The sequence below is a fragment of the Dipodomys ordii genome, unplaced genomic scaffold (assembly GCF_000151885.1).
Source record: "Dipodomys ordii isolate 6190 unplaced genomic scaffold, Dord_2.0 Scaffold106, whole genome shotgun sequence".
Lineage (NCBI taxonomy): Eukaryota > Metazoa > Chordata > Mammalia > Rodentia > Heteromyidae > Dipodomys > Dipodomys ordii.
Window position 1 is genome coordinate 1,802,038 of NW_012267322.1, and position 23,060 is coordinate 1,825,097.

At 49.9% G+C, this 23,060-nt stretch overlaps 1 protein-coding gene across 3 annotated transcripts in view; it reads right to left on the reverse strand.

The window, feature by feature from the left end:
• Znf423 (zinc finger protein 423) overlaps positions 1-23,060 on the reverse strand; it is a 325,283-nt gene that overhangs the window by 7,640 nt on the left and 294,583 nt on the right. For all 3 annotated transcript variants that reach the window (XM_013027900.1, XM_013027901.1, XM_013027902.1), the window contains one exon: positions 22,061-22,176. In XM_013027900.1, coding sequence (XP_012883354.1) covers positions 22,061-22,176 — 116 coding nt within the window. The remainder of the gene's footprint in view (positions 1-22,060; positions 22,177-23,060) is intronic.

A 23,060-nucleotide genomic window follows, 5' to 3' on the forward strand; every position in this document is an offset into this window, starting at 1 on the left:
CTGGACCTATGCCCTGGTCCTGTCTGCCAAGTGGGTCCCTGTGATCCCTACTGTAACTGTCCCAGCCTGGCACCTGCTTGGACCCCAGCCCACAGTTGATCTCAACTCAGGTACGCCACAGTCCCTATCCTCAAAGATGTGAGTCTGGCCTCTAAAAATTATACCAGCAGGGCCAGGAAATCAGAGCAAGGCCATCTATTTTAAGGCCTCAAGGAGACCCCCGGGTGATAGTGGTGGACTGCCATTGGAAATGGGCGGTGCCCAAGGCACATACCTGTGATCCCAGCTACTTGGGAGCTGGGGGTAGGAGGATCTCAGTCTGAGGTCAGCTCAGACAAAAGCACAAGACCCTATCTGGAAAACAAATCCAAAGCACAAAGGACTGGAGCATGGCTCAAGTGGTAGAGTGCTAGCCTAGCAAGCATGAAGTGCTGAGTTCAATCCTTGGTGATACAAAATTAATTACTAAATTACTTAATAAAACGGGAAAGTGCATGGGCTCCCAAGACCTGGTGAGGAGCTGCTCCTCTCTGTGTCTCTGACTGACAAAGCTCTTGAAATACTTCAGGATGACTGCAACCAACAGCCTAGCCCTAGAGATGCCAAACTCTCCGGGACTGTGTGAATCAGGAAAGAAAGGGAGGAATCACAGATCATCTGAGTCCCCTGGCTAAGTTGGACTGTGGTCCAGATGAATCCTCAGGCTCAGAGACCAGGAGGTTCCCAGCTTCATGCTGCCAATGAGTGCAGACCAGGCCGGGCGCAGAGCCTTGATGCCCGGCAAGGACAGTGCCACCAAGGGGAGGCCCGCATAGCTAGCTCTTCTGGTTGTCTGGATTCATATAAACTGTAAGAATGCTTAGTTTTAGAAAGCAGTACTCAGGCAACCACAACCCACAGAGAATGAATGTTGTTGTACAGAGATCTCAGATGGCCAGTGTCTCCCAGGGTAGGGCAGGGACCGGGGCCTTTGTGTGGCAGGCGACCCCGGTGCTATCTAGGGTCCTCATCTGCCTGAAGGAGATGTGGGATTGTTATGGCAGAGTTCTAAGAATGGAGGACAGAAGGAAGGTCTGGCGAGGTTACAACTATTGTGGCAGGTCCTGGGAAGCAGTGCCCTCAAGGGCATGTTCCCCATAGCTGGGGTGTGCCTGGTGCTAGCAAACCTGGGGAAGCCAGGGTATGTACGCACAGGGAGACCGGAACTTCCAGCCTTCCAGAGGCCCCTAGGAGCTCCAAGTGCTGGTGTCAGGGGTGGCTCATCTCCATCTGGACACCACTGCCACTTGCCCTGTCATCCAATAGTGATCATCATTATCCCCTCAAGCCTGCCCCATCAAGCTGCTCAGGGATGCAGGGGCCAGGAAGTGTGGGAACAGCCTCTCAGGAGCTTGTGAAAGTAGTGTCGGAGCCAGGACTCCGGAAATGCCCTGTACAGAATTTGCATGCATGTATGTGCGCAGAACCTCACAGTCTCACACCTTCTTTTTCTCAAATACTCACAGTCATGAAACTCTCTCCTTTTCTTGGATATCCCACAGTTTCCCTGTATGAATACACCAACACACACTGAGACCTTACAATCTCTCACATGCATGCACACACACACACACACACACACATCATCATCATCATCATCATCATCATCATCATCCTCCCATGACACTCCAAGGGTCTCTGGAGCTGATGATTGACATAGATATCTGGTCCCCCATATTGTGCAGCAGACCTGTCCCTGGATCACACCACTGCTGGGACCCCTCCAGCAGCCCAACTTGCTGGTGACAGAGAAGCTAAGCAGACAGGGCCACCAAGAAGCCAGTGGAGCCCTCTTCTGTGACTGAAGGGTCAATGCTTAATCCCCCACCCCCACTCCCGCAAAGGGTCAAGGAGAGCCAGAGTAAGTCCAGACCTCTGATCAAGAAACCTTTAGTCCTGCAGACTCAGCCATCTCTTCAAATCCCCAAACACACCAAGACTACCTGCCACAGCCCTCCCAATCCACTGCACCCACTCTTCCTAGGCTTTTCTCCATCCCATGCTGTCTCCTGGTAGCTGCTGTTCTGCCCCTTCACCCCAGATGTTACACACCTGCAGATGTTTCTTTCCAGCATGTTCTTCCTTTTGCAGTGAGCTGTTTACCCTACGCCACACCTGCTGCAAACCCTAGGCAGGCCCTCTCCCAGCTCTCCGCTGCACCCTGCTTGAGCTCGGAGATGGCACTTGAGGAACTGAAGCAGATGATCTGCAAGCTGGGCACCAAGGTGAACTCCACCCACAGTACAGGGAGAGGAGATCCTTGTCCAGTGCACGTTAGACTTTTTTCCTTTTCTTTTCGTGTGTGTGTGTGTGTGTGTGTGTGTGTGTGTATGAGAGAGAGAGAGAGACAGAGACAGAGAGAGAGAGGGAGAGGGAGAGGGAGAGGGAGAGGGAGAGTCAGTGTGTGTTTATGTGTGTGTGGGCACAGGAGTTTGAACTCAGGGTGTTGCACTCTGGCTTGGCTTTTTCATTCATTCAAATCTTTACCACTTGAGCCACATCTCCACTTCTGCCTTTTTGCTAGTTAATTGGAGATGAGTCTAAAATACTTTTTTACATGAGCTTGTTTCAAACTACAATCCTCACATCTCAGCCTCCTGAGTCGCTAGGATTACATATGCATGGGACACTGGCACCTGGCTGTTTTTTCTTAAAAGTGTGAGGAGTTCCTTGAGGACATTATAGTAAGTAAAGAAAGCCCATGGCAGGACAAACATTGTATGATTTCCCTTGTAAGAGGTGTCCCACGGAGCTGGGAAGGTGGCTCAGTGGTACAGCGCTTGCCTTGCATGCCTGAGGCCCTGGATTTGATTCCTCAGCACCACATAAGCAAAAAGAAAAAAGCCGGAAGTGGCACTGTGGCTCAAGTGGTAGAGCGCTATCCTTGAGCTGAAGAGCTGAGGGACAGCGCCCAGGCCCAGAGTTCAGGCCCCAGGACCAGACCCCCCGCAGAAAAGAGGTGCCCCACATGGCCTCACTCAGGACAGAGAATGGCATCATAGTTGCCAGGGGCAAGGCAGAGACAAGGGGCCAGGAGTGAGTATTTAGTGGAGCAAAGGTCCAGTTTGGAGAGATGAGAAAGTTCTGGAGATGGAGGATGGCGATGGTTGCACAATGTAGGCATACTGAATGCCATCAGGCCGCACACATTAAAAGGCTGACATGGGAGATTTGCTGTTACATGTGTTGAAAGCAAGGTGGGCAGGATCATCCAGGGCAAGCAGGACTGGTGGGAGTGAGGGCTGCATCTTAGGGCCATTCCTAGACACCCACTCGCACATCTCTAGTTGTGACTGGAGAGTACAGACTGTGGCGGCCTCAGCCACCAAGCCACCTGCCAGTGCCTGGCTTCAAGATGGTTCCATGTCAAGGCACTTACAAAGAGCCTTCATCTGGGCAGGTGGAGCTGACCACCACAGTCAATGGGGCAGTTCCCGGTGCAGAGAATCATGGGGAACCTGGGACTCTGGCTCCCACAGCCTACTGCAGGAAGGAAGGGTCTGAGTTCTCCTTGGTCCTGAAGTGGGGAGACGAGAAGCCATCTTTGGGTAGTTGTGTAGGCACACCTACACACGCCTCAAAGTGTTAGCTTGTTGGAAGGGAATTTCCTCTTTGATTTTTCCCCCCCTGACTTCAGGTTTTTACAGCTTCTGCATACAGTCATCATATTTTCATGAAGAAAAAAAATTCAGGGCAATTAGCTGATGGCTGGGACAGAATACCTGAAAACCAGGGCTATACTGGGAAATCCAAGTCACACCATCACTAATTATACAGAACACATATGTTTAGGTCCCCAAACTAAGCCAGAGCTTTTAGGTTTTCTAACTGATACATGAAAACTTTCATCAGACCCATTTCTAGTTTCTTCCTTTTTGTTGTTGTTAAAAGGAAAACTTCCTTACATTTTCAAAATTTCTATAAAATCACCCTTACCAACAAAGAACTCTTTGTGGTAGATGTTTTCAGGGTGGTTGTCCTCAGAAAAACATCATGCCCCAGCACCCCCAAAATGACTCCTGGAGCCCACGAGCCTCAGCCCCCTGACTGCAGGGTAGAAGCCCCAAGGATGGACCTCATTTGCTGTGATGAATTATGTGCATGCACCAGCGATCCGAGCTGCAGCTGAGACCGATTACCGTTAATGATTGCCAGGGTCCTTCTGAAACACGTACGTGTGCACCCTTGTCAGTCCAGACAGGGAATTGGAATGGCACAAAGAAGGGCAGAGGGTGATCCCACCACACAGAGAGGCAGGGCTCCACATGGTTTCCCACTCCTGGGAGACTCAGCCCATAGACTAAAGAATTCTGTGGCTTAGCTACAAAAGCCTCCTGTGTCCTCTTGTACACATCTGACTTCCATTCAAGCCATGACACATCCTCCCTATCACACACCCCTACCACCAAGAAGGAGGACTTCCCAATGCAGAACTCACTGTTTCCATATGGCAGACCAAGAATTATCCACATTCCCAGCCTGTTCTATCCTCCTCTACAAACTAAAGATGTGTGTGTGTGTATGCATGTGCACACCCAGTTTTAAAGTGGGACAAGGCATACATAACAATCAACTATGGAATTAAGAGACAGATATACCTGTATATACAGGGAACTCAAGAAACTAATCCCTCCCAAACCTAACAAACCAATTACTAAATGGGCAAGGGAATTAAAGAGGGACTTCTCAAATGAAGACATAAAAATGGCAAAGAAACACATGAGGAAATGTTCATCATCCCTGGTGGTGAAGGAAATGCAAATAAAGACAACCCTGAGATACCACCTTACCCCAGTCAACAAATCAGCCAACGACAAATGCTGGAGGGGATGTGGAGAACGAGGAACCCTATTACACTGCTGGTGGGAATGTACACTTATACAACCACTTTGGAAAGCAGTCTGGAGGGTCCTTAGAAAGCTCAAGATTGACCTCCCTTACGACCCAGTCATACCACTTCTAGGCATCTACCCTGAACAACAGGAACCAATATACAAGGACACGTGCACCTCCATGTTTATTGCAGCACTGTTCACAATAGCTAGGATATGGAAACAACCCAGATGCCCCACCACAGATGAATGGATCCAAAAATTGTGGTATCTATACACAATGGAATATTATGCAGCCATTAGAAATGACAAAATAATGGCATTTGCAGGGAAATGGATGGAGCTAGAAGGAATCATGTTGAGCGAGGTAAGCCAAGAGCGAAGAGACAAACGGTACATGGTCTTCCTGATAAGTGAATGATAAATCCAAAATTTTAGGTGATACGACAAATCTAACAGGACTTAAGAAACAAAGAACTCCTGCTCATCTGGTTGAACCACTACTAAATATCCCCATGCTGCTGATCACATGTATGGTGTATAACATGTGAACACTGTTATATATTACAGACTGTGATAGACAATTTGCTCCAGGAAAGTTAGAATTAACTTGTGACTTAGAAATTATGTAATCACTTAATCACAATCAAAAAAAAAAAAGAACTTCGGGGAAGGGAGGGAGGGAGGAGATGGTAGGGGGAAAACAATGGAGGGGCTAACAATGTTCAAGAGGAAGTGTACTCATTACCTCACTCATGTATCTGTAACCCTCTGTATAGTATCTTTACAATAAAAAAAGAAAAAAAATAAATAACATAGCATGCAAAAAAAGAGACAGATATATTAAAAGGTATGCATTTCCTGGCACGTACCTCAATAGATTTAGAACTGATAAACAGATAGGATTGTGGATAATGAGGCAATAGGTAAGAGGATGAATTGATGAATGACAGGTGGATGGATGGGTGAATAGATGAATAATGGATGGATGAATAATGAGTGGACATATGTATGGATAATGATAGGTGGATGGTTGGATGATGGATGGATGAATGGATGGATGGATCCATGGATTGATGATAGATGGATGGATGGATGAATAATGGGTGGATTGATAAATGATAGGGATGATGGGTTGATGCTTGGACACATGGATAGATGGATACATCTGTAGATAGACAGATGATGGGTAGATAGCTGGATGATGGATGCTGGATGGATGGATCCGTGGATGGATAGATGGATGGATGGATAAGTGGATGGATGGATGGATAGATGATAAGTGGATGGATAGAAGGATGAATGATAGGTGAATGGATGGATGATAGGTGGATAAATGGATAGATGGATGATGGGTGGATGGATGCATGAATGGTGGTAAATGGGTGATAGTGGATGGATGGATGTTGAATGAATGTGTTGAATAATATGTGAATGAATGGATAAACAAATGGTAGGAGACAGTGCATGAATGAATAAGTGGGTAGTATGTAGATGGGTTGGTGGAAAGAACCAAAGTGTTGAGTTCAAATCTGTGACCCTAGACTCTATAAAGACTTCACTTTTTACAAGTACCCATTTGCTCATCTGAAAGGTGGAACTAAGCAAAGCTACTTTACAGTGCTGTTAAAAGGTTCAAATTAGAGATCATATGTAAAGGTTTTACAGCCCACAGAATGGATGCAGACAGGACACAGTGTCTCAGCTAATGCTCTTCATGGGCTTTGCCATCACTAACAAACAGCTCAAAGCCTACACATGTGATACAGCTTCTTCAGGGAACAAAATGGGAAGATGAAGATGGCACTACAGGCAAAGCGTATAGCTTACTGAACTGGGCATCAGTGTGATTTAACGTGAAAAAGTGTGGTGCCTGATAGTAATGGTAGGTGTATACTAGCCATGAAAATTATAAGAAAGCTCTCGGTCTGAAAAACAGACAACACCACAAAGTTCCACAACCTCTGGGCCATCCATGGCTGCATGCCCAGCCTCCATGCTGTGAGGACACAAGATGTCACAGGGACCAGGCCTTCCGGGTCTGGATCACACAAACTCCCTCATCACCCCACCTGCCCCAGACAATTTCAGTAGCTCACCCCACCCTGCCCCAGAAAATGTTAGCATCTTGCTTCCAATTCCACATTTTATCTATTCTAAGACCTCAGAGTGTAAAGAATAGTCCAGTATTTGATTTATCCCGATAGATATTGTCAATTAAATCATATCACACAAATGAGGTATTCCCATTTAAGAGATGATTTTTGGGAGTGCCAGGGCTTGAACTAAGGGGCCTAGGAACTCTCCCTTAGTGCCCCTCCCCAAGCTGGAACTCTTTCACTTGAGCCACAGTTCTACTTTTGGCCTTTTGGTTTAACTGGAAATAAGAGTCTCACAGACTTTCCTGCCTGAGCAAGTTTCAAATCTCAATCCTCCATTCCCAGCCTCTTGAGTAGCTAAGATTACAGGTGTGAGCCACTGGTACCTGGTTATGAGATGTTTTAATGAGAAGTATGCAGAATATGAGAATAAATATGAGACTGTCTGCGAACTATGCAGGCAGCTACCAGACAATGTGTCGGAAGCCTCATGCTCTTCGTACACATTGCCTCTACTTCTCCAAGGGCTCCCTTTTCCTGAGGATGAAATCAAGGCTCTTTCTGAGCCTTTCTGGAAGAGCGATCATCTAGCTTACCAGGGGTGGCACTTGGGTTGAGCCCAAACAACCCCATCCTCAGACTATGCATGCCCACCTAACTGTCCCCGAGTCCCGGCTGCGGCCCCACGGTCACCTCCCTCGCCCACAGTACAGCCACGCAGACTCCTGGCAGACCCAGCCAGCCCCTGTCTGATCTTGTCTAAACTTCAGAAGCAGAGCAAGCAGAGCCACGGTCATTATTGACACAGCAAAATTAATTTCTTGCCATCTCCTCCCTCCCCCCTCCGAGCCCACCCCCTCCCTCGCCTCTCCTGCGAGTGCTGACTGGTGCTTCTGAAATGCCAACTTGCATTTCTCATCATTAATTTCTTTCTAAATGTCATTAGTAATTGTTCCTGCTCGACCAAAGAGTACATTCCAGGCTTCTACCGAGAGCATCCTGGTCTCTTCTCTCCGCTGGTGGGGGCCAAGAAGCTCTGCCACCCCAGAGCACAGCCCCCCCGGTGAGAGGCTGCGGCCCCTTACCCCACAGCTATCTCCAGGGAGGGTCTGAACACAAATGGGCGCACAGCACAGCACCTGCCTCAGCACCGGGGCTACACTGCCCAGGCTCGGGAGCAGGCTGCTGGGTTTACACCTCAGCCCGATACAGCCCAGACATGCCTCAGTTTCCCATCTGCAGATGGGGCTGCCTGCCAGACTGGTTGAGTCACCACTGTCATCCCCACCAGCTCCCTGCATGCTACTCACCAACTATGCCACGTGACATCAAGAGAGTGGCCTCGTTAAGCTTGTCCTTCCTGTCAAAAGTGGAAGCGTGCCGGGCACCCGTGGCTTGCACCTGTAATCCTAGCTGCTCAGGAGGCGGAGATCTGTGGATTGTGGTTTGAAGCCAGGCCAGGCAGAAAAGTCCCTGGGAGACTCTTATCCCCAATTAACCACTCAAAAACAGCAAGTGGTGCTATGGCTCAAGTGGGAGAGCACTAGTCTTGAGCACAAAGAGGCTCAGGGACAGTGTCCAAGCCCCAAGTTCAACTGACCACAAAAGATGTGGGAGAGTGGCATCAATGTCAGCTTGGCCAATTCTTCCCCCAGTGCTCCTCCCTACCCAGCTATTAGGCCATCCTAGAGGGCTGGGCTCTGATGCAACGTTTCACAAATATTATTTTGCAGACTTTCACCAACCTGAGAAAGGCCAGGCACTACTGGCTCATGCCTATAATCCTAGTTAGGAGGCTGAGATTTAAGGATCGTGGTTTGGAGTCGGGCGCTGGTGGCTCACGCCTGTAATCCTAGCTACTCAGGAGGCTGAGATCTGAGGATCGTGGTTCAAAGCCAGCCCGGGCAAGAGATATTGTGAGACGCCTATCTCCAATAAACCACCAGAAAACCGGAAATGGCGCTGTAGCTCAAGTGGTAGAGCGCTTGCCTTGAGCTGAAGAGCTGAGGGACAGCGCCCAGGCCCAGAGTTCAAGCACCACGACCGACAAAAAAAAAAAAAGGATCGTGGTTTGAAGCCAGCCTGGGCAGAAAAGTCAGAGAGATTCTTTTCTCCAATTACCCACAAAAACGCCAGCGGTGGAGCTGTGGCACAAGTTGTAGTGTCAGCCTGAGCGAAGAGACTAAGGGGCAGTGCCCATGTTCTGAGTTCAAGCTCCAGTACCAGCACAAACAAATAACCTGCCAAGAGAAGCACGGAGACCCTTTGTACAGTGATGTCCCTGATGCAGGGGTCCCACTAATGCCACTGAGCCTCCCTTCCTCCGCCCCCAGCCCCACCTTTCCTGTGCATTAGCTTCTTTGTCCCTGTCTGTGCGGAGCAGGTCTGGGCATACCTCTGCAGTGTTGGAGCAATGTGGTGTCCACTGTTACTGATAATATCTTTGTTATCAGTATCATTGTTATCAAGAAACTGAAGTCATTTGGTCCCATTTGAGACAGCAACTTCCAGGGGCTGGGCTCATGGCACACACAATGGACATTGGCTGCAGGCACCTGGCAGCTTCCTCACGCCCATCTGTCAGGATGGCATGGTACCCCTCTAAAGTTGGTTACACCCCGCTCCCATCCTAGGGCATGAATGACAGGCTCCAGTGGGCAGACAGGCAGCCTGAGGCCAATTCCAAGAGCCATCTCTGCTCAGAGCTGGGCCTTGGGGGTGCTACCCCCCTGCAGTCCCCATCTGGGTTTCAATACACTTCATCCTGCAGTCAGGCAGACCCCTGGGGCACAGAGCCAGGCACAGCATTCTGCCTTAAGGCCACTCTTCCAGATGCCCAGCACCTTCCTCTTTAGTGGCCAGGGTGCATACAAGATGGCCCAGCGCAGTGGCATCCTCATGGCCTTGGAACTGTGTCTGCTGTCATCCCCTGGACCTGGCCCTCTACCACCAAAGGGCTGCCCATCCACTCGCACCCCACATGTAAGCTTTCTTTCCTCCTACTCGCCTCCACAGATCTTCCTGTCACACAGCTCTGCCTCAGCAGCACTGTGATGGGGGGGGTTAGAGAGAGCCTCAGTTTCCCTGTCTATGAAAGGATAATTGTGCTTAAGTAGAAGGCCATAGTCAGATCACCCCTGGACAGAGCTTGCTGTCAGGATCCCAGCTAACACCAGGAATGGCAAGTCATTTCCACAACGTTGGTGTGAGGTGCTTAGGCCTGAGTGCTGGGCTCCCAAAGGACAGTTACAGGTCAGTGCTTACCCTGATAGGCTGTCAATCCAGCCCCGCCCCCCACTCCTTCCCCAGCCACCCAGGTCACTGAGCTGCCTGGGTGGAGTGGGAGCCACAGGAAGAATGATAGCGATGATGGTGATGAAGATGTCACTCTTTGTTGAAGGAAGAAAGGCAAACCAAGGCTGGGGATATGGACATAGCAACCCCCAGTCAGTAAAGAGGGGTCCAGGCCCAGATGGCCCTGTTAATGTCCTGTGGGGCCCAGCTGTGGAGCTGGAGCCATTGTTACTAGTAGTACAGGTTTTTGGTCCCTTGTCCAAAATGTTTGGCCCCACATGTGTTTTTGAGTCTTGCAATGTTTGCATTTACATAATGCCTATCTGGGAATGGAACACGAGTCTGCCCACAAAATTCATGTATGTACTGTGTGCCTTTCCCATGAATCTTCTAAAGGGAACTGAACACAACTTTTTGTTTTTGTTTTTCTTTACTAAATATACTGTATATAAAACAAAGTTTCATGATGTGGAATTTTCCACTGTGGCATCAGATCATCTTCATGAGAAGATGGAGAATTTGGAGTATTTCAGTTTTTGCATCTTTAAATGCTCAACCTGGATGTGATTGAGAGAATAAGATGCTGGATTCTACTATATCATGCAAACATACTAGAAGTATTTTGGCTGGATGCCAGTGGTTCACATCCATAATTCTAGCTATTCAAGAGGCTGAGATCTGAGGATTGAGGTTCAAAGCCAGCCCAGGGAGGAAAGTCTGTGAGACCTTTTATCTCCATATCACCAGTAAAAAGCTGGAAGTGGAGCTGTGGCTAAGTGATAGAGTGCTAGCCCTGAGTAGGAAAGCTCAGGAATAGCATCCAGGCCCCAAGTTCAAGCCCCAGAACCTGCACAAAAAAATAAGTATTTTTTCCTCATTGGCATACTGTTGTCCTCCCTACAACAGCTGGGAGACTTTGTCTAGGCTTTTGTGTGTCTCTGTAAAATCATCTGCACACATCTGGCACAAAGTAAGTGCTTAGCAAACACTGTGGGCTGACTGCATAAAGCTTCTTCATGCACAATGGATGGAATGAGTCAACGAATTAATAAACTACATGGCAGCCAGGCCATGGTCACAATGACAATCACATCTTTGGCTAATGCTTCCCAGGCCTTGACTGATCACGTCTAGTGCTGGCAGGCTTTGTAGATACCACCACTGGCCTTCAAAATCCTAGTACTCCACAAGAAAGGGTCTGTCATTACCTCCAGTCTCCTGAAACCCAGAGAAGGCCAGCAGCTTCTTCAGGATCATAGAACTGTGTGGGAGAGGGGTTAAGATTCAAAGCCAGGCCAGGGCCTCAGTGCCCAGGCAGTCTCATTATGCCATGCTGTGCTAGGTGCTGGCTTTCCGGCCAGGGGAGACAGGAAAGAGAGATCACACTGGAAATCCACCATAATCACCCTCAGGGAGGAACCTTGCCTGCTAAGCACCCTTTACACAGGAGGAACAATTCAGCAGGGTCCATTCCATTAAACAGAGGAGCAACTAAACCCAGGGAGCTACAACACCTGCCATAGAGAATAACGGGAAGAGGGGCAGCAGCCAGGCCAGTTCACAGGCTCCTGACTTCATGAATGGTCTCCTGCCTAAGTGAATGGCTTAGGAAGAATGGGCATCTTAACGCGGGAAGGAGGAAGATGCAGCTACTCATAGAAAGCATAGCCAAAGAGTCAAATGCTAAGCATGTGCCTAGAGCACTTTTACATTTTAATTATTAGTAGTTGTAATTATCTGGCTGGATCTGACAGTAGCAGTGCAGCGGCAAGGAAACTGGGACTCAGTTACCCATCTTATAAGGACCAGGAAGATCCCAAAATAGTCTCCTGGAATCTGCACAGGGCACTCTCTTTCTTCTTCCCCTGCTTTTCAAGAGCTCAAAAGAAGGTAAAAACCTGTAAGGAATGATGGATGAATGATGGGTGGATGATGGATAGGCAAGTGTGTGGGTGGATAGGGGAGTAAATGGATAGGTGGGAAAATGGATGAATGTGTGGATGGATGGGCAAATGGATAGAAAGGTCAGTGGATAGATAGGCAAGTAGATAGATGGACAGATATGCAAATGAATGGATGTGTGGATGGATGATAGATGGATAGATAAGTGGATGTGGGGAAGGATGCCTAGATGGATAGGTGTGTTGGCAATAGGTGAGTAGATGAATAGATAGACAGGAAATGAATGTGTGTGTCCATTTATGGATAGATGGATGGATGGATGGATGGATGGATGGATGGATGGATGGATGGATGGACGGATGGATGGGTGGGTGGGTGAGTGGGTGAGTGGGTGAGTGGATGGGTAGCTAGGTGGCAAAAGAAACACATTTGAGTGGAGAATCAGGTGTAGTACAGTTACTTAGGGTTCATGTTGGAAAAGAAGTCAGGGAATTAAGCCAAGGGTGAGAGGATCAAGGAGGGTTTCTCAGAAAAGGGACACTGTCCTGGCCTGGAGGAAGAAAGGAACAGTCTTCCAGAAGAAGGAGGAGCAGATAGATACCTACAGGTCCAGGAACTTCCAACCATGCCCTCACTAAAGAGGCGAGGCAAGATCCTCCCCGAAGAAGGCGGCAAGGAAGCAGCTGCCTCTGTCTCATTGTCTCCCATTTCACTGTTTATTCGATTTCTTGAACATCACACATCTGACTGTGCCTCAGTGCCTTTGCACGCACTCTCCTTTTTTCATGAAGGATCCCATGGTAGCTCTGTCTCCATGTTAGGCCTCGGCTGAAATGCTAGCCTTTCTTTACCACTATCTTTCTCTGCTTTTTCATCCACAATATTCCCTCACCTCTGCCCCAACACACCACTTCCCTCCTTCCTTCCCTCCCTCCCTCTCTCTCCCCCCCTCAAATGCAGTGTTTTACTATCCTTAGAACCAGAAAATATGAAATTGCATAGTTTATGTGTTTACTAGTTTATCTTCGTGTCTCCCACACAACGTCAACACTGGGAACACAGAAACCCTGTCACTTCCTAGTTTGGTCCCCAGCACTTGCAGGGAATGTCCCTAGGAGTGGATAGTATGTGTGTTAAATAACTAATTAAAGCAGGCTTTCTTGGGAGTGAGCAGGAAGGGTCACATTGGAGCTCAGACCACACCCCTGGCTCACAGAGACCTCCCCCTGGCTGGGTACCAGGATCCAGCCTGGCAGGGCTCGGCTTGCCCCATCGGAAGGGCCCCGGGTTGCTTGTTAGAGTCTCTAGCTCTGCTTTTAATCAATTGTAATCATTTAGCTGGAAGCGGCATGATTAGGCACACACAAGCAAACAGCGTGAGCTAATCCTTTAAACGCACCCGCTCGACACTGGGCTGGCCGCTTGGCCGCCACGGGCCGGCTCACAATTACTTCCTGCAGACCCCAGCTTTGTTGGTGAGGAGGAGACTTCAGGGCATGGAGCAAGCTCCCTGTCTGACCCATCAAGGTGGTTGTGTGTGCGTGCTCATGCGCACCCACGTACCTGCCATAAACTTGGAAATGAGGCAGCCGGCAAATCTACCATTCTCACCAGACACCAGTGGCTTCTACCAGTCATCATAGCCACCCAGAAAGCTGAGATCTGAGGATCATGGTTCAACACCAATCCTGGGCAGGAAAGTCTGTGAGATTCGTACCTCCAATTAACCTCTAAAAAGCCAGAAGTGAAGCTGTGGCTCAAGTAGTAAACTGCCAGCTTTGAGCTAAATAGACAGAGAGTGACACACAGACAGTAAGACAGATAGACAGAGAAGCTAGGCACCAGTGGTTCACACCTGTAATCCTAGCTACTCAGGAGGCTGAAAACTGAGGAGCGTGATTCAAAACCAAGTCCCCATGAGACTCTTATCTTCAATTAACTACCAAAAAACCTGAAATGGCTTTTTGGTTCAAAGTGGTAGAGCACTAGCCTGGAGAAAAATAGCTCAGAACAGTGCCTAGGTCCTAAGATCAAGCCCATAACTAGCAAAAAAAAAAAGCTAAGTATCCAGGCCGTGAGTTCAAGCCCCAGTACTGGAGTGCATGAGCACGCGCGCGAGCGCGCACACACACACACACACACACACACACGCACGCACGCACACAATCTCTAATTCAAGCTCAATGAGATGGCATGGAGCCAAGCCCTCCACTTCCAAGCCCAGCCTGGGTGGCATCCACCCTTCGGTTCCTCCATAGGTAGAAGGTGCTACAGGCCCAGCCCACCCGAGCCCTGGTGCAGTTCTAGCTGGTCGCCCAGGAGCTCAGTCTTCTGCTCCTCTGTCACTGCCACTGTGCTACCTGCTTGGCCCAACTACTAAAATAGTTTCTGGGTCCCCTGACAACAACGGCTTTTTATAGTTCATCACTGCAGGCCTCATTTAAATCTATTAGCTCATATAAATGGCAAATTATTTAAACATTGGAGGTTTCTGTTTGTCTTGGTAGCAGAAACAATTTGGCTTTGCATTGTGGCTCTGACACATGCTTGTAACCTCCAGCAAATTGTCTCACCTCTCAACTCATCGGGAAGCCTCAATTTCCATTTCTGCACCCAGGGATGGGAGTACCTACTTCATGGTTGTGCCCAATGCAAAGGACTGGAGTTACGACCCAGCCCATAGAGGAGATGTGCATGGGGACGCTGTCCTGACTACCTGACATCCCTGCTTTGCCATCGAAGCCCAGCCTTGGGCGTCAGCATAGCAGCAGCAGATGCTCTGGGAATCCTTGGGTGGTAAAGACCCGGATGCATGGAGATCCCAACAGGGAGAGGAGGAGGAAGCGCCATCCGTGGAGATGCAGAGACAGCTGGTGGCAGGGGCTGCCCTTCCCCTTAGACTGCCTTATTCCTGGCACATGGCTGGCAAGGCCCCAGGCCTTCATCTGCTGAAACCTGAGGCTGGGAAAGCAAGGCCAACAGTCCTGACATTTGTGGGACTATCTCATTCCCCCAACCACATCTCCATCTTTCCTTCCTTGGAGCTTAGGGCACAGCTAAGGAAAATGGTCCAGAGAAAAGGTCCAAGTCACAGGAAGTGGCTTCTACCTTTCCTCCCTGCTTGGGATCCCCAGTCCCTCACCATGCTCCAGTGTGGGATGGCTGATGTCCATAGCTTGGAGGCTTGGCTGGTGGGTACAGGGATGATCCGAGACTCAGGTCAGAAATCAGGAAATCATAGAAACTCCCAAAGGGCCACTGATCCTCAACATCTCTAACAAGTAAAATAATAGCCACCATCACTAGCACACTTTCCCTGCGCCTGGCCCATGCTGCCCTTCACAATGTGCCCGTGAGCTGGACATGAGCCACACAGCCAGTGGATGTCATGTGATGGAGCAAGGTTCAGGATACAGAGCTGCTCTCATGAAGCTAAGTGCCTGCCCAGCCCCTTCAACAAGGGCTGAGTCCCCCCTCTGCCCACAGAGACCTCCCCACCTTCTGTTCCCAGTCTGCTCCTCCATGACTGGACATGGCCCACGCTGACAGTGCTCCCCACCCCCAGCAGTAGCCTCCATTGGCCAGTTTGAGTTGTGTGACTCCATGCTAGCCCCAGCTCACAGGTCAAGGTGGACAGCTGGCTATGCCAGGAATCCAGAATCTTCCTTTGAGAGCTGCCTGCTCATGGTGACTGGGGTCTCTGGACTCCCTATGTGTTCTGATGGCCACCCATACGGTTTTTGCTGTTGGATGTTGAAGCCCCCCTATTGTGTCTCCCTAGCAGCTGACCAGAGCCATGAGAAACGGTCACCTATGAAGACGCTCAGAGAGCCTGGCTGCAGGAAGAGGCAGAGGGTGGCTGAGAGAAGATGAACTATCTGCCATGTTTAAACCACCACACTTGACTCTTGGGAATGGACACCAAAACCGCCTCCTCCCCACCCACACATTCATTTCCTTAGCATTCAAAAGTCATTTCCTTTATTGTTTGAGCTATTTCCAGGGAGGGATGCCCTAGCCATCTACATCCAGCCACTCCCCATAGTCCTGGAGCACCTGAAGCATGCTAGGATCCTCCACCCCACAGACCCCAAGAGGCCTGCAGACTTCTGTCCTGGCCTTTGTGCCACACTCCACCCAGGCCTTCTTCTGCGCCGACCTAGGAGAGCCTCCATAGTTCAGCTCTACAGGTGTACCGAGTGTATATGGGCGGGGGGTAAGGGGAATGGAGAGTAGAAAAACCTCATTCCATTTCCCTTTTCTTCCCCCACTTCGATCCCCTGACAACTACTGGCCTGCTTTGTCTTCTGACATATTTTTCCTTAAAAAAAAAAAAAGTCGTATCAATAGAACATACAGCATAGAGTCTTTCAAACCTAGCTTCCTTCACTTGGCATTTAAAATTCAACTGTGTTCCCAGGTCCCACAGCACATGCCTGCAATCTCAGCATTTGGCAGGGAGGAGGCAGGAGGCTCAAGAGTTCAAAGCCAGTCTGGACTAAATGAGACTCTTTTTTCTTTAAAGAAAGTGCACCTTTCATTTAACAAGAAACCTGTCAACTCTCTATCACATGCTGTAGCTCTGAAGATTTCCACCAGCTACCTGTGAACAGGAAGGTAGCAGGCGTTCCTTCCCCCCACCCCACCCGAGTGGGCAGCAGTTCACACTTACACCTGTCTGCCACTCGAGCATGTACAGGCCTTTCAACGGGATGTTATTTTCCCAGTTAAATGATGCACAACTTCTTTTATTTTTTTGTGCGTGAGACTGGGACTCAAACTTGGTATCTGACCCTTTCACTCATTGGCTGGCGTTTATCACCCGAACCGTGCCTCCAACCCCAGTGTGCAATTTCTTTGATGAGATGCCTGTCCAAAGTTTTTATATCTTCATTGAGGTTGGCCCATATGAGACTTGCACTCAGGGCTTTTGGTGGCTAATTGGACAGAAGAATCTCATGAACCTCCTATCTGGGCTGGCTTTGAGCTGTGACGCTCAGATCTCAGCTTCCCGAGTAGCTAGGATTACAGGCGTGAACCGTCGGCACCTAGCTTTCCTTACTGATGTTTTAAAGTTTGGGGTTTTTTTTTTGTTTTTTTCTTTTTTGAGCAGTACCAGAGTTTATAGTCAGAGCCTCGTGCTTGCTTGACTTTCTTGCTTGGCTCAGCCCCATTGTACATTTTCAGCCCTGCGTTTTGTTGGTTATTTTGGAGATGGAGTCTCACAGGCTTTACCTGGGCTGGATTCAAATCAGGATCCTCTAGATTTTGGCTTCTTGAGTTGCTAAGATTACAGATGTGAGTCACTGGCACCTGGCTTTAGAGTTCTTTATCTTTTCTGGTACAAGATTTTTGTTTTTTGTTTTGTTTTGTTTTGTTTTGTTTTTTGGGTCCGGTCATGGGGCTTGAACTCTGGGCCTGGGCACTGTCCCTCAGCTCTTCAGCTAAAGGCTAGCACTCTACCACTTGAGCCACAGCGCCATTTCCAGCTTTTTTTTTTCTTTTTGCTTATGTGGTGCTGAGGAATCGAACCCAGGGCCTCTGGCATGCAAGGCAAGCGCTCTACCACTGAGCCATCTTCCCAGCCCTTGTTTTGTTTTTTTTTTTGGTCTGGTCGTGGGGCCTGAATTCTGGGCCTAGGTGCTGTCCCTCAGCTCTTCAGCTCAAGGCTAGCGCTCTACCACTTGAGCCACAGTGCCACTTCTGGATTTTTTTTCTCTGCTTATGTGGTGCTGAGGAATCGAACCCAGGGCCTCATGCATGCAAGGCAAGCGCTCTACCACTGAGCCACCTTCCCAGCCCTGGTACAAGTTTTTCTTTATGTGATTTTCAAATGTTTCCTCCCAGTCTGACTTTTCATTCCTGAGTCTTTTCAAAGCAAACTTCTTACATTTTGATCCAGGATGTAAAGCAGATAATACCTGTCCCCCTGCTTGGCTTCTTATCACTTGAGGTAGAACCCACAGTCCAGGACCTGGGCTGACTGGCTTCTCCAGGCTCACCGTGACTTACCTGCTCTATACCTGTTCTCATCCCCAAAGTATACCCACCTCACACAGACCACAGGACTTTTGCACTCATGGCTCACCTCCCCAGAGGCCTGCTCAGCCTAGCTGCTACCTTCTCAAAGGCCTTCATGACCATGCTCACCAAGGAGTATTTAGCCTCCTCTCCCCGCCCTGGCTCTTACTTGGCCTTGTTTTCGTATTGTCACTGATCAGTGTTATTGGCCCCAACAGAAGATAGGCCTGATCCTATTCACCGCTGTCTCCTTAGTTCTAGAACTGGTGTTGGGGTCACAAGGAGTCCTCCACACACTGTCTCACACAAACATACAGCCACGCTTCGTTTCTTCCTATGCTCCTAATAACACTGATAACTGTGCCCCATTCTATTCAAAGTCCTCTGAGTGGATCTCCTCCTTCTGAGCAGAGGACTCACCCCCTCCCTCATCCTGAAAGAGTGTTCCTGTTGATGCATCCTCTTTTTGGAGGCAGGACACTGACCAAGTATGCTAGAGTCCAGCCCTCCCTCTGATACTTCTGATCCCACAACAGTGCTTTTCTGGTTTGTGAGTGAACTCGGTGGGAAGCTGCATGCTTTCTCCAGACCTCTTAGCCCATGGCCCCCATGCCTACCAATGCCAAGGCCAGCAGCCTCTTCACATGGCCTCAGACAAGGTTCCAGCACAAAGCCAGTCCTAGCCCTAGCCGCAGTCCAAACCCATAGACCCAGCTCCAGCCCCAGCTCTAACCTCTCAGCCCCAGCCCTGGCTCAATAACCAGGAAAGTATCAAAGCCAGAAACCCCTCCTCTCAGAAACTAGAAAATTGCTGCTCAAGTTACTTAAGGAGAGCCATTATTTGCATAGATTGGCATTACTGCAACACACTTCCCCTTCTAAATGGTCTGTAATTAAAATCATTAATTGCACAAAATAGTGACTTGTTAAGGCTGTAATTGAGTGAGGTACAAGCATTTAAGGATCTGACTTAAAAGGTTAACCAAATGATGGGGAAACCACAGGCTCCTAGCATCTAGTCTTGGGTCAGGTTGGGCCACAGCCTATAGCAGGAGGAGCGGAAGTGGGATGTGGGTTGTCACCAGCAGCAGACTACACAAGTTCCTACACTGGTGCATTGGGGAAGCTGGGCTCCAACCCACAATGCCCCTTAAGCATCAATGCTGCAGAGCATGGGACACTTCCCTGGGAGAAATCTGAATGCTAACCATCTCTCTCTTGGGATGCAGCACAATGGAGGAGGTCACCAAGTCCATGGAGCAAGTCCAAGGTATAAGTAAATCAGTTGCTATCCATGAATCCATCTGTAAAAAGCCTGTCCTGTCAGGCTATAGAAAAAAGCCTCGGGGCTGGGAAGGTGGCTTAGTGGTAGAGCGTTTGCCTTGCATGCCTGGGGCCCTGGGTTCAATTTCTCAGCACCACATAAGCAAAAAGAAAAAAGCTGGAAGTGGCGCTGTGGCTCAAGTAGTAGAGCGCTAGCCTTGAGCTGAAGAGCTGAGGGACAGCGCCCAGGCCCAGAGTTCAGGCCCCACGACCGGACCCAAAAAAAAAAAAAAAAAGAAAGAAAGAAAGAAAAAAGCCCCATCTCTCAGGGCCCGGGCTTATTTTGGTAGCTAGGCCACACAGGTAAGGTAGGCAGGGCAAGGTGGCTGCATTATCTGCACTGGAGAGAGAATGTCCATGGTCAGATGAGCCAGGAAGCTTCCTGCATGGCACAATGAAGCTCAGGCACCACCTTCCTGCTGGCTTATGCCCTTTCCACAGCACAAGGATTCCAGCTCTGGGTGGATATTGGCAGGACATATCAGAGGGCATAGCACAGGGATTCCAGCTCAGGTGGATATCGGCAGGACATATCAGAGGATTCTGGGTGAGATCATGACCTCCATTGCTAATGACCTTTGGGAAGGTCACTACGCCTGTCCTCTGTGACTAGGCCCTATACTGCCCCACACTGAATATGGAGAGAAGGCCACACGTGAACAGAAGAGGGGTATTAGGGACTCAGGCTGATCAAAGGCTTCACATATGACTGGGAGGTATGATCTGAAGTTGGGGTCAGGGTGAGCTCAGGGTGAGCTCAGTTTACCAAGCCTGGCATGGGACCTTCCAAGGAGAACAAGCCAGGCTGTCAGACCTTCCCAGGTGGTATGTGTGTGTGTGTATGTGTGTGTGTGTGTGTGTGTGTGTGTGTGTGTGTGTGTGTGTGCTCACTCTTCCCACTTCTTCCATTCCCATGGTGACTACCAGGTGTATAGACAGGTAGACCCAAGCATGGTAGGGCAGGTAGACTATAGCCTGACAAGAAGCAGGCCCATCTTGAATCAGACATGTCTGTGCCCCTCCACCCAAGAAGAGGTCACCTCTGTTGCCACCCAGTGATGGCTGCCTAGGTGTGTGGCTCTGGACTTGTGCCTGGGCAGGTGGAAGGGCGCCAGTGTGGACACAGCATGAGCGTGGGGGCAGGAAGAGAGGTAGGCAACACCCTCAGGGCAAGTGTGTGTGAGCCTTTAGGAATGCTGACAAACGCCAGCTCCCCACTCCTTCCAGGCCAAGGGTGGGGTTCCTCTCCTTGCCCCCAGAAGCTGGGAAGCCTCTGACCCATTCATAAGACAGTGTGAGGAAGGGTAGTCTGGCTCCCTTCCCAGTGGAAGCTTGAGGAGCTGGCACATGCACACTCCACTTCTCTCTCCTCCCCGTTCCGTGACCATGGAAACATGGACAGGAACAGACCTTCTGTAGGCCCAGGTCATTGAGTGTGTGTCATGAACAGAGTCCTTCCTCTGCCTGGACACATCACACGAACAACAAAGAAGCTTTTGTTCCATGCCACAGCCATCCACAGGATGTGGGATGTTGAGGTTGCAGCCTGATGTAGCCTGCATCTCACTAGCGAGATGTGTGGCATGTGTGACAACCCAATAGTGAGATGTGACACCACAGATATGTAGTGTCACTGTGTTCATCTGGGTGGACTTTCTATGGGTGAGTGCAGTCTTTCTTGGGGAACCACAGTGCTATGCTGAGTATGTGGTGTTCCTGGGCATGCATGCAGTGTCACTGGGATTTCAGGGACTGTATGCGTGCAATGTCCCTGTGTGTGTGTGTGTGTGTGTGTGTGTGTGTGTGTGTGTGTGTGTGTGTGTGAGAGAGAGAGAGAGAGAGAGAGAGACAGTATCCATGTACAGTGTGACTTGTCTACATGTGTGTGTGTATATGTGGTGTTTCTGGTAGGCAAGTAATTTCTTCCATGTTAACAAGAATCCCTGCACCAGGCACCAGTGGTAGAGAAAGCAGTTTTACCTGGCACAAATGTCAAGTCCTTAGAAAGCTACTAACCACCACAAGGACCCCTTCCCCAGCGGCTGGCAAGGGCACATCCTAGATGAGGATCTGGGAAGGTCCAGACCACTGCAATTCTCTGAGGGCTATGTCAGCCTCAGGACACTAGTGTGTGCCTCTTCCACTGAACTGGGTCTCACTGGAGAATGGTTAGTTAAGGTTACATAACCCCAGCCTCAGCTCCTTATCCCACACAGCCCCAGGACCACACAGGCCTCCCTGGGACGGTTTTCTCCAACACCATTGTGCCGTGTAGGAGGAAACTCACTCCTCCAAGAGGGAGGGACTGGCCATGGGAAACATGATAGTGTGAGCTTGGGACTCCGCCTGCTTCCCTTGGTGAAAATGCAGAGGCCAGCAGGGGCCAGGCCAACACCCCATGCTGGCCAGCTGCTAGCACCAGGCCTGCATGCACAAGCTGGGTCAGCCATAGCTCTTCCACTCAGAGGTGGTCCTGAGTACCCTGAGACCTTCATAGTCAACAGGAAGCCGATGAACCAGGATGTGGGGGGTTGGCAGGGTGGCACTCACCTGCAGCTCGGTCTGGAAGAAGAACTTCTGCGGGCACTGTGAGCAGTCATAGATCTTGTCCTCCTGCCCATGCACGGCGAAGATGTGCTGCTGAAGCTTGTTGGCCTGGACAAAGACTACACAGGGCCAGAGCTGTCAGAGGCCGGCTGTGGACACCAGCCCCATCCCACAATCCTCACAAGCTGGGATCACCCAGCCATGAGCACAACACTATGGGGCGCACTATTAAATCCCATGAAAGGGCCTCAAATTAGCTGAGCTCTGCTAACCTCTAGCAAGTCATATAAGCTTCCTTTTTTTTTTTTTAAATGGAGTTCACTGTAGTAAATAGGACCTGTGAGTATATCCTCTTCCTACCCCTCCTCCTCTTTATCAACATATCTTCGCTTATAAATTCTCTGGACCTGCAAGGCAGGCCCATTTCACAGATGGGAAAATGGAGGAACTCCTTCCAGAGACCTCCCCGAGGAGGCTGGTGGTGGGGCGGGGATTTGAATCAAATCAGCTTCGGACAGTGTTAGATACAAGAAGTTGTTGAGTGCCGTGAACCACAATCACTGCTGTTAGGTGACTGTCAGTATGCTGACTGGGATGGGAACAGATGGGTAGGGGCTCCTGTGAGGACTGGGAAGAAGACAGAGGGTGTTCCAGGACCCCAGAGGTGTGCAAGTGTTTGGACACCTTTGCCCCCCAGGCCAATCACAGAGCAGGCTGACACCCTGGCTTTCTGGTGTCAGGCGTCCCCGAGGCGGCTGGGCCCTGGGTGTACACAGGAAGCAGCTGTGTGTCTGGGAAGTGAGTACTTCAGAGATGCCCTCCTGCCAGGCGCCTTCCCTGGGGTGGGCTTCCCACCGTGGCAGACAGCAGATGTCGGGGGAGGCTGGGAAGGCCAGGCTCCCCTGCACACACCGGCTGCCATCTGGGCAGCAGGAGGGGCCCACAGAGCCCTCGAGACCCGCCTCAGGCCGGGACAGCCGCTCGCCTGGGCTGGCAGCCAGCC